Source organism: Haemorhous mexicanus, chromosome 28 (assembly GCF_027477595.1).
Source record: "Haemorhous mexicanus isolate bHaeMex1 chromosome 28, bHaeMex1.pri, whole genome shotgun sequence".
NCBI classification, from domain to species: Eukaryota; Metazoa; Chordata; class Aves; order Passeriformes; family Fringillidae; genus Haemorhous; species Haemorhous mexicanus.
In genome coordinates this window covers 6,008,930-6,020,504 of record NC_082368.1, presented here as the reverse complement: position 1 = coordinate 6,020,504, position 11,575 = coordinate 6,008,930, and the positions used below count along the sequence as shown (strand labels likewise).

Sequence of the window (11,575 nt, the reverse complement as noted above, 5' to 3'; positions counted from 1 at the left end):
TCATGAGCGTGTCTCTGCCGTGGCACGGGCAAGCCCGGGATCCGATGGGAACCCAGGGATCCACCCCGATTCTATGGATCCACTCTGAACCCAGGGATCTGATCCGAACCCAGGGATCCACTCCATGGCCAGGGATCCCCTCCAGGGGGATCGGAGCCGAATTCCCGCGGGATCTGAGCCCAGTTTGGGAATCCCGGAGGGATTGGGGCCGGCAGGGCCCTGCCACCATCGAGCGGGAGGGGAGGGAGACCGGGAAAAGTGGGAAAGGCAGGAAAAACCAGGAAAAGTGGGAAAGGCAGGAGGAGGATGTGCTGGATTCACCCTCACAGCAAAGGGGCCATTCCCGACCATTCCCAGAGCATTCCCAACCATTCCCGACCATTCCCGACCATTCCCAGAGCAGCCAGACTTGGAGAGGAAAAAGGAATTTATTGAGGGAAAACATCTGGATTTGGGATTGGGGGAAAACACCTGGATTTGGGATTGGGAAGCACCTGGATGTGGGACTGGGGAACACCTGGATGTGGGATCAGGGAACACCTGGATTTGGGATTGGGGGAAAACACCTGGATGTGGGATTGGAAAACACCTGGATGTGGGGTCGGGGAACACCTGGATGTGGGGTCGGGGAACACCTGGATGTGGGAGTGGGGAACACCTGGATGTGGGATCAGGGAACACCTGGATGTGGGATCTCCAGGGCCTTTGGGGTGGACTTGGGAAAAGCGGGATAACGAGAGCGGGAGGTCTCCATGGGATCTGGGATCTTTGGGAAGAGCAGGATGCGTGCCTCAGTTTCCCCACGGAACGGCTCCAGGAGGGGTTTTTGGGATAAATCCGCTCGGTGCCAGCGCTGGGTCCTCCACGTGTGGCTCTGCTGCAGGAATCCCGTGGGATCTGTGGGATCTGTGGGGTTTGTGGGGTTTGTGGGATCTGGGGAATGCCGTGGGCCGGGCTGGCGTTGTCCCCACGCTGCCATTCCCGGTCCTGCCTGCTCCAGGGAAAATGTGGGATGGAGACAAGGACACCACGGACACACAGGGACACAGCCGGGACCCCAAATCCCAAATCCGAAACCCCAAACCCCAAATCTGACCCCAAATTCCACATCCCAAACCCCAAATCCCAAACCTGACCCCAAATCCCAAACCCCCAACCCCACACCCCACATCTCAAACCCCAAACCCCAAACCTGACCCCAAAATCCCACACCCAAAACCTGACCCCAAACCCCACACCCCAGACCCCCACCTGACCCCACACCTGACCCCACACCTGACCCCAGACCCCCACCTGGCCCCACACCTGACCCCAGACCCCCACCTGGCCCCACACCTGACCCCAGACCCCCACCTGACCCCACACCTGACCCCAGACCCCCACCTGACCCCACACCTGGCCCCAGACCCCACACCTGACCCCAGACCCCCACCTGGCCCCCCAGCCCTCACCTGTCCCGGTCCCGGTCACGGCTCCAGCTCGAAGGCGGGCTCCAGGAATTCCCTGGGCACGATCCCGATCTCCCGGCCGAGCTCCCCGACCCACCACCCGTACCCGGGGTACTCCTGTGGGACCGGGACTGGGTCAGGCCCTTCCTGGGGGCTGCGACCCCAAATCCCACAGAAATACCCCAAATCCCACAGAAATACCCCAAATCCCACCGAAATACCCCAAATCCCACTGAAATACCCCAAATCCTACAAAAACCACCCCAAATCCCACTGAAATACCCCATATCCTACCAAAACTACCCCAAATCCTAGAAAAACTACTCCAAATCCCACAGAAATGCCCCAAATCCCACAAAAATACCCCAAATCCTACAGAAATACCCCAAATCCTACAAAAATACCCCAAATCCCACAGAAATACCCCAAATCCTACAAAAACCACCCCAAATCCCACAGAAATACCCCAAATCCTACCAAAACTACCCCAAATCCTAGAAAAACTACTCCAAATCCCACAGAAATGCCCCAAATCCCACAAAAATACCCCAAATCCTACAGAAATACCCCAAATCCTACAACATTTCCCTAAACCCCACATTTATCCCTAAACTCCACATTTATCCCTAAAATCCGAATTTATCCCTAAACCCCAAACATTTCCCTATACCCCACATTTATCCCTAAACTCCAAATTTATCCCTAAACTCCAAATTTATCCCTAAACCCAAAACATTTCCCTAAACCCCACATTTATCCCTAAAATCCGAATTTATCCCTAAACCCCACATTTATCCCTAAACCCCACATTTATCCCTAACCCCGAATTTATCCCTAAACTCCGAATTTATCCCTAAACTCCAAATTTATCCCTAAACCCAAAACATTTCCCTAAACCCCACATTTATCCCTAAAATCCGAATTTATCCCTAAACTCCGAATTTATCCCTAAACCCCACATTTGTCCCTAAAATCCGAATTTATCCCTAATCCCACATTTATCCCTATACCCCACATTTGTCCCTAAAATCCGAATTTATCCCTAAACCCAAAACATTTCCCTAAAATCCAAATTTATCCCTAAAATCCGAATTTATCCCTAAACTCCGAATTTATCCCTAAACCCCACATTTATCCCTGGCCCTCCCTCCATCCCGGCCCGGCTCTCCCTCCCTCCATCCCGGCTCTCCCTCCCTCCATCCCGCCTGGAATTCCCCGCGCGGCGCCGCAGGAACCGAGAGCGCGTCCAGAACTCGCGGCAGGCGCGCTCGCTGCTCGGCTGCCGCTGCCAAATTGCCCCGCGCCGCCTGGCGCAGATGTTCGTTAATTATGCTAATTTCTATTAAATCATTAACGCCGGGCCCCGGCACGGCGGAGCTGCCCCGGCTCGGCTGCGCTCCTCGGCGGCCCGCTGGAATTGCGGCTTTGGGGGAGCGGGAGGAGGAGGAGGAGGAGGAGGAGGAGGAGGAGGAGGAGGAAGGGGTTTTGTTGGAATTTCGTTAATTAGGGCTTAATGAGGGCTCTGCTGCGCTGGGCGGGGAGGGAATTTCGGGGGTTTCATGGGAATTTTGGGGGGTTCAGGGGAATTTCGGGGGGTTTCATGGGAATTTTGGGGGATTTACGGGAATTTTGGGGGGTTTGATGGGAATTTCGAGGGATTTACGGGAATTTCGGGGGGCTTCATGGGAATTTCGGGGGATTTACGGGAATTTCGGGTGTTTTGTGGGAATTTTGGGGGGTTTCATGGGAATTTCGGGGGTTTTCATGGGAATTTCAGGGATTTAATGGGAATTTTGGGGGGTTTCATGGGAGTTTTGAGGGGTTTCATGGGAATTTCGGGGGTTTTATGGGAATTTTGGGGGGTTTCACGGGGTCTCCATGTCCCATCCCACCAGGATTCATCCCACCCCATTGGGGTCTCCCTGTCCCACCCCACTGGGGTCTCCCTGTCCCATCCCACTGGGGTCTCCCTGTCCCATCCCACCAGGATCCATCCCATCCTACCAGGATCTCCCTGTCCCACCCCACTGGGGTGTCCCTGTCCCACCCCACCAGGATCCCCGTGTCCCATCCCAACCCATCGGAGTGCACCCATCCCAAAGCTCCAGGATTTATCCAGTTAACCATTCCCCGTAAAATCACCCAACCACAGCCCTGCCACCACCTCACGCCACCTCAGGGACCCCGGGGTGACACCGGGGTGACACCGGGGTGGCACCGGGGCGGCACCGAGGTGACACCGGGCCCAGACTCCATCCCCGGCTCCCCGGCCAAGGCCTCGGGAGCGCGGGGCTGATCTTTATTCGGCGGCTGAGCGCGGCGCCGAGCCCGAGGCGGCGAGCGCGGCTGGGGCACGATGTGACGGAGATGTTTCATCTGCCGGGCCCATCTGCGCCGCGGCTCCTGCCGCTCGCCCCGAGAGAGGCGCCGCCGCAGCTCCGCATCGCCTTTAATATTCTCCTAAATCACCTCCCCGGCGCGCTTCAAGGGCCATTGCCGCCGCCGCGCCGGTTCATCTGGAGTGCACGGCGGAACGGGGGGCACGGCGAGGGCAGGGGGAGGGCACGGGCTGGGCTTCGGCCGGGATTCCCGGGGATTTTGGGGTCCTGAGCGCCGGGGGGGGCGGCGGAGGGAGGAGGCGCGGAAAAAAATCGAAATAAAGATCCGCAGGAAGGCGGAGGGAGGATTTGGGGGTGCAGGGATTGGGGGAATGCTCAGGGTTCAGGAATTTTGGGGGTCCAGGAGGGTTTGGGGGTCCAGGAGGGTTTGGGGGTGCAGGGATTGGGGGGATTCTCAGGGTTCAGGAATTTTGGGGTCCAGGAGGATTTGGGGGTGCAGAGAGGATTTGAGGGTGCAGGATTGAGGGGATGCTCAGGGTTCAGGAATTTTGGGGGTCCAGGAGGATTTGGGGGTGCAGGATTTGGGGGATGCTCAGGGTTCAGGAATTTTGGGGGTCCAGGAGGATTTGGGGGTGCAGAGAGGATTTGGTGGTGCAGGGATTGGGAGGATGCTCAGGGTTCAGGAATTTTTGGGGTCCAGGAGGATCCGGGGGTGTGAGGAGGGCAGCAGGAGGGCACGGGGTGGGGTTTGGGAGGAATTCCCAGGGATTTGGGGTCCTGAGTTCCCGGGATTGGTGGGGTGGGGTGGGAGAAAGGGGGTGGGCAAAAAAAAAGTGAAAATAAAGAGGGAAGTTCCCGGGAGGGATTGGGGGTGCAGGGGTGCAGGGATTGGGGGGATGTGTGGGATCCTGCTGGGGCTCAGGAGGGTCGGGGGGTACAGGGAAGGTCTGGGGGTGCAGGGATGAGCGGAGAGCAGGGGGATGTGCGGGATCCGTGGGATTTGGAGGTTCAGGGGTGCCGGGATTGGGGAGAAATATGTCAGAATCGGGGGGAAACGGGCCAGAATTGAGGGGGAAATAGTCCAGGATTGGGGTGAAACACTCCAGAATCGGGGCTTTCTCCTCTCCAGGAGTGACGGCGATGAACTGGGGGATTTGGAGGTTCAGGGATGCAGGAATTGGGGTGAAAGGCGCCGGAACTGGGGTGAAACCGCCCAGAATCGGGGTGAAACCCTGCAGAATCGGGGTGAAACGTGCCGGAATCGGGGTGAAACTCGCCGGAACTGGGGTGAAACCGCCCAGATTCGGGGTGAAACCCCCCAGAATCGGGGTGAAACACCCCAGAATCGAGGTGAAACCCCCCAGAATGGGGGTGAAACCCTGCAGAATCGGGGTGAAACGTGCCGGAATCGGGGTGAAACCTGCCAGAATCGGGGTGAAACCCCCCAGAATCGGGGTGAAACGTGCCAGAATCGGGGTGAAACACTCAAGAATCGGGGTGAAACGTGCCGGAATCGGGGTGAAACCCCCCAGAATCGGGGTGAAACCCCCCAGAATCGGGGTGAAACGTGCCGGAATCGGGGTGAAAGGTGCCAGAATCGGAGTGAAACCCCCAGAATCGGAGTGAAACCGCCCAGAATCGAGGTGAAACCCTCCAGAATCGGGGTGAAACCCTCCAGAATCGAGGTGAAACCCCCCAGAATCGGGGTGAAACCCCCCAGAATCGGGGTGAAACCCCCCAGAATCGGAGTGAAACGTGCCAGAATCGGGATGAAACCCCCCAGAATCGGAGCCTTCCCCTCTCCAGCAGCGGCGGCGCTGAACCCGGGGCTCTGCAGCGCAGCCCGGGGACCCCCGAGAAGCGGCCGGGCTCTGCCGCATCCCCCGCGTTGCCGCGGCAACCGGAGCCGGCCCCGCCGCCGCATCCCCGGGGGCCGCTCGGGCGGCTCCACCTGCGCCCCCCGGCCCCCGGCGGGGTCAGCGCGGGGTCGGCAGAATTAATGAAGGCGGGCGCTAATGAGGTGTCGGCGGCTGTTGATGCTCTCCGTGTGTCGGGGGCACTCGCATTTCCAGAGCTCATTATGGGCTGCAATTAGGCTGCGGCACCGCCAGATATTTAGCTCCGGTTTTTTTTGTTTTTTTTTTTTTTCCCCTTGGTTTTTTTTTTTTGTTTTTTTTTTTCCACTCTTAAATTAGCATTTTAATAACGCCGCTGCCGAGCGGGGAGAACAACACCGAAATTGGCCGTTTTTCACGGGGAAAAACTTCCCGGCTCGAGTTAATGGCAGAGTTGTGAGGGAGAGGGGAAAAAATGAACCTTTCCCGCCTATCCCAGCGGGGGAAAAAAAAAAAGGGGAAAAAATGAAATTAAAGGAAATAAAAAAGCGGGAGTGATTTTTATTTGGTTCATCGCAAGCCCCGGTTCCGAGATTTGCTCCGAGGCCGATTGTTTTCGGCTTTAAAGCGGCGCCTGATGGAGAGCAGCGGCCGGAGGAGCTGCGGGAGGGTTTGGGATAATTCCATCCATCCCAAATCCCCCGGGATGGGAGCGGGGTGAGGATTTGGGAGCAGCAGGTGCCGGCTCCGGGAGGGATCCGAAATAAAATCCGGTCAAAAATCAGATTAAAAATCCCATTTTAAAAAATCCCATCCAAAATCCCATCCAAAAATCCCATCCAAAATCGCTTTCCAGACAAAACCCCGGCGTCGCTTCCCCCTCCAAAACTGGCCGCGATTATTCCCTAAAATTCCCTGGATTTGGGGCAGGAAAGGGGATTTGGGGACAAGCCGGGGATGGGATTGGGGAAGGGGACACGGACACGTCACAACCTTAAAGGGAATTGGCAGAACCGCCCCTTTTCCTCCCGGATTTTCACCCCGATCCCAATCCCGATCCCGATCCCGATCCCGATCCCAATCCCGATCCTGATCCCAATCCCGATCCCAATCCTGATCCCAATCCAAATCCTGATCCCAATCCCGATCTCAATCCCGATCCCGATCCCAATCCTGATCCCGATCCTGATCCCGATCCCGATCCCGATCCCGATCCTGATCCCGATCCCGATCCCGATCCCGATCCCGATCCCGATCCCGATCCCGATCCCGATCCCAATCTCTTCCTTTTCCCGCAGGATTCCCGATCCCGGTTATTTGGTGATCCCAAATCCCCTGGGATTGGGAATTTGGGGGATTTTCCCCCGGGTTTGGGAATTTGGGGATGTGGGAGAAGGGGGAGGGACCCTGGGGGGGGGCAACCCATGGGGGCGGAGCTGGGAGAGGGGCCTGGAATGGGACTGGGAGAACTGGGAGAACTGGGAGAACTGGGAGAACTGGGAGAACTGGGATTGGGGAACTGGGAGAACTGGGATTGGGGAACTGGGAGAACTGGGATTCAGGAACTGGGAGAACTGGGAGAAATGTGGGAACTGGGGGAACTGGGATTGGGGCACTGGGGGAACTGGGGGAACTGGGAGAACTGGGAATTCCCTCATCCCGGAATCCCTGGGGATGAATTCCCAGGGTTTCATGAAATCCCGCATTTCCTGGGGACACTTCCCAGGAATTCCAGCCTTTTTTAGGGGTTCCGAATTCCCTTTCCCCCTTCCATCAAACCCGGATTTTCCTTCGCTTGCAGCTGGGAAAAAGGAATTTCAAATAAATCGGGAATAAAGGATCGGCGGGATTTGGAGCCGGGAAATTCCCAAATTCCCAATTCCCCAGGCTCCCCCATCCCGGATTTCCCGCCACTCCTTTTTCATTTTTTATATTTTGGGGTTTTTTTGGGGGTCGGTTTTAAACTCGGTGCTTGTTTGGGATCTGCGGGAAGGGCTCGGGAATGCCGGGAGCGGAGCCCGGGAATCTCCGGAATGCGCAGAATTCCCGCCGGGATTTGGGGGCAGCGCCGGGAAAAGGAGCCCGGGGAGTCCCGGGAGTTCGGGGATTTCGGGATTTCGGGGATTTCTGGGAGTTCGGGATTTCGGGGATTTCGGGGATTTGGGGATTTCGGGGATTTTTGGGATTTCCAGGATTTCGGGGATTTCGGGGATTTCGGGATTTCGGGGATTTCTGGGAGTTCGGGATTTCGGGATTTCGGGATTTCGGGGATTTCGGGATTTCTGGGAGTTCTGAGATTTCAGGATTTCTGGGATTTCGGGATTTCGGAATTTCGGGATTTCTGGGATTTCGGGGATTTCGGGATTTCAGGATTTCTGGGATTTCAGGGATTTCTGGGATTTCCGGGATTTCAGGATTTCGGGGATTTCTGGGATGTTTCGGGATTGTTTTTTTCCCCTGCAGTTTCTCCGTTTTTCCCGCGGTTTTCCATGGAAAAATCCCCGAATCTGCCGGCAGGGGCGGGTGCGGAGGGATGGGAAGGAGGGAGAATGGAGGGCGGAAAACAGAAAATAAAAAGCGAAAAAATTCCAATATAATATATAAAATATACCATTAAAAAAAATCCTAATAAAGTATAAAACGTAAAAAATAAAATATAAAATATAAAATGTAAAAAACCAAGTAAAGTATAGCAGATAAAATGGAAGATATAGAGTATAAAATATAAAATATAAAAACTTTTTTAAAAATCAAGTGTAAGCTATACAAATTAAAATGTAAAAATTAAAAAAATATATTTTAAAGCATGTAAAATAGAAAATATAGAAATTAAAATGTAAAATATAAAAAGTGAAGAATAAAATATAAAAATTAAAATATAAGGAGCAAAATTTAAGAATTGAATTATAAAATGCAAAATATAAAAAGTAAAATGCAAAATATAAAAAATTAAAAATAAAAAATTTGGAAATTTCAATTTTAAAACGTTAAGTAGGAATGATAAAGTACAAAATACAAAATATTATATGTAAAAGATAAAATTAAACAGAGAAAATCTCTGCCCTGGAGCTGCCATCTGTGGAACATCCAGGGGTGAAGGGAATTCCAGGATCCCGGAAAATCCGGGAATTCCGGGCCGGGAAGAGCCCCCGGAGCCTCCCCCGCTCCCAAGCCCGAATTCCTGCTCAGCCCCGAACAAATCCCAGAACAAATCCCAGGGAAAATCCCAGAGAAAATCCCAGAGAAAATCCCAGAGAAATTCCCAGGGAAAATCCCAGAGAATTCCCAGAGAATTCCCAAAGAATTCCCAGAGAAATTCCCAGAGAATTCCCAAAGAATTCCCGTAGAATTCCCAGTTTCACGGCGGGGATCGGGAATTTGCCCCGTTTGCCTCTTCCTTAATTAACTTCCCCACTAATTACATTTAATTATTATTTATCATCTTTTCAATTGTCCTTTTATTTTAAATTTCATTTCTTATTTATTATAAATTATTCTTTATTATTGATGAACACGAATTTACCTGTTTGTTCAGTAATTTATAATGAAATAATTAACATTTATTAACCTCTTTGTTTGCATGATAATTTACTAATTTATAATGAATTAATGATTAATTAATGGGTTCTTGTACCTGTTTATTCAGTAATCGATAATGAATTGATTAACATTTATTTATCTGTTTGTTTACTTCTTTATTAATTTATAATGGATCTGAATATCTGTTTATTAATTAATTAACATTCATTTACCTGTTCATTTATTAATCTATAATAGATTTATTTCTCTGTTTTAATTAATTAATGTTAGTTTACCTGATTATTAATTGATTACATTTAATATTTATTAATTGATTAATATTATTTACCTGATTATTTATTAATTTATAATTAATTTCTTTCCTTGATTTATTATTAATTTACCATGAATTCACCTCTTAATTTAATAATTCAGAATTAATTTAGAATTTATTAATGTCCCTATTAATTAATTCTTTTATTCCATTCATTAATTAATTTACTTTATTTCATTTATTGAATTAATTCATTTTCCCAGCCGAGGCTCATCCCAGGAAATTCCCAAGGCGCTGATCCCAAAATGGATTATTTGGAATTCCCGAGGAAATGTGGGAATATTCCGGAATTCCTGGGAATTCCAGACCCGAGACCTCTGCATTCCCGGGATTTATGGGATGAAGAATGGACTGAGTTCATCCCGGGATTCCTGGGAATTCCAGACCCGAGACCTCTGCATTCCCAGGATTTATGGGATCAGGAACTGAGTTCATCCCAGGATTCCTGGGAATTCCAGCCCTGAGACCTCTGCATTCCCGGGATTTACGGGATCAGGAACTGACAGAGTTCATCCTGGGATTCCTGGGAATTCCAGCCCTGAGACCTCTGCATTCCCGGGATTTATGGGATGAGGAACTGACCGAGTTCATCCCAGAATTCCTGGGAGTGGGGATGGAATTCTGGCTTTTCCTGGGGGGGTTTATCCCGGGAATGGGCAGGAGAATCCCTGCGGAGGGGGAAATTTGGGATGGAGCACCAAAGTTTGGGATGGAGCATCCGGGATTTGGGATGGAGCACGGAAATGTGGGATGGAGATCAGGGATTTGGGATGGAGATCAGGGATTTGGGATGGAGCGCCAAAGTTTGGGATGGAGATCAGGGATTTGGGATGGAGATCAGGGATTTGGGATGGAGCGCCAAAGTTTGGGATGGAGATCAGGGATTTGGGATGGAGCACCAAAGTTTCGGATGGAGATCAGGGATTTGGGATGGAGATCAGGGAGTTGGGATGGAGCATCCGGGATTTGGGATGGAGCACGGAAATGTGGGATGGAGATCAGGGATTTGGGATGGAGCACCAAAGTTTGGGATGGAGATCAGGGATTTGGGATGGAGCCCCGGGAACGTGCAGGTGAATCCCTGCGGATGGGGGAACTTTGGGATGGAGATCGGGGATGGGCAGGCGAGGATGGACGGGCGGAAATTCGGGATTCGGGATCGGGAGTGGGCAGGTGAAGTCCTGAGCGAGGAAAATTCGGGATTCGGGATCGGGAACGCGCGGGATTCGTTCCTGAGGATGAGGAAAATTCGGGATGCAGATTTGGGGATGCCCAGGGGAGGCCCCGAGGGGTGGGCATGGGTTGGGATCAGCCTCGTCCCTGTCCCTGTCCCTGTCCCTGTCCCTGTCCCTGTCCCTGTCCCTGTCCCTGTCCCTGTCCCCATCCCTGTCCCTGTCCCTGTCCCTGTCCCTGTCCCTGTCCCTGTCCCTGTCCCTGTCCCCATCTCTGTCCCTGTCCCTGTCCCTGTCCCCAACCCTGTCCCTGTCCCTGTCCCTGTCCCTGTCCCTGTCCCTGTCCCTGTCCCTGTCCCTGTCCCTGTCCCCATCTCTGTCCCTGTCCCTGTCCCTGTCCCCAACCCTGTCCCCAACCCTGTCCCTGTCCCTGTCCCTGTCCCTGTCCCTGTCCCTGTCCCTGTCCCTGTCCCTGTCCCCAACCCTGTCCCTGTCCCCATCCCCATCTCTGTCCCTGTCCCTGTCATTGTCACTGTCCTGGGGGTTGACCAAGGGGTGACCAAGGGGTGACCAAGGGACCAAGGGGTGACCAGAGGTGACCGGGGGGTGACCAGGGGGTGTCTGGAGATGACCAGGGTAGATCGAGGGGTGACCATGATGTGACCAAGGAGTGACCAAGGAGTGACCGAGGGGTGACCGGGGGTGACCGGGGGGGTGACCAGAGGGTGTCTGGAGGTGACATGGGTTGATCGAGGGGTGACCATGGAGTGACCATGGAGTGGTCAAGGGTGACCGAGGGGTGACCGAGGGGTGACCGGGGGGTGACTGAGGGGTGACCGAGGGGTGACCAGGAGTGACCAGAGGTGACCGGGGGTGACCAGAGGGTGTCTGGAGGTGACATGGGTTGATTGAGGGGTGACCATGGAGT

The 11,575-nt window shown here is 53.1% G+C and overlaps 1 protein-coding gene across 4 annotated transcripts in view; it reads right to left on the bottom strand.

Moving 5' to 3' along the window:
* Positions 1-409: 409 nt before the first annotated feature.
* Positions 410-11,575, bottom strand: part of SKAP1 (src kinase associated phosphoprotein 1) — a 68,683-nt gene continuing 57,517 nt past the window's right edge. The window contains exons 12-14 of one of the 4 annotated variants that reach the window (XR_009489622.1): positions 1,452-1,565; positions 541-991; positions 410-471 (exon numbers count right to left, since the gene is read on the bottom strand). Coding sequence is in view for 3 of the 4 variants with exons in the window: in XM_059869396.1 (XP_059725379.1) it covers positions 1,467-1,565 (99 nt within the window). In the remaining variant the exon portion in view is untranslated. Of the gene's footprint in view, positions 992-1,451; positions 1,566-11,575 lie in introns of all 4 variants that reach the window. The other 3 variants (XM_059869396.1, XM_059869398.1, XM_059869399.1) reach the window with 3 other exon arrangements.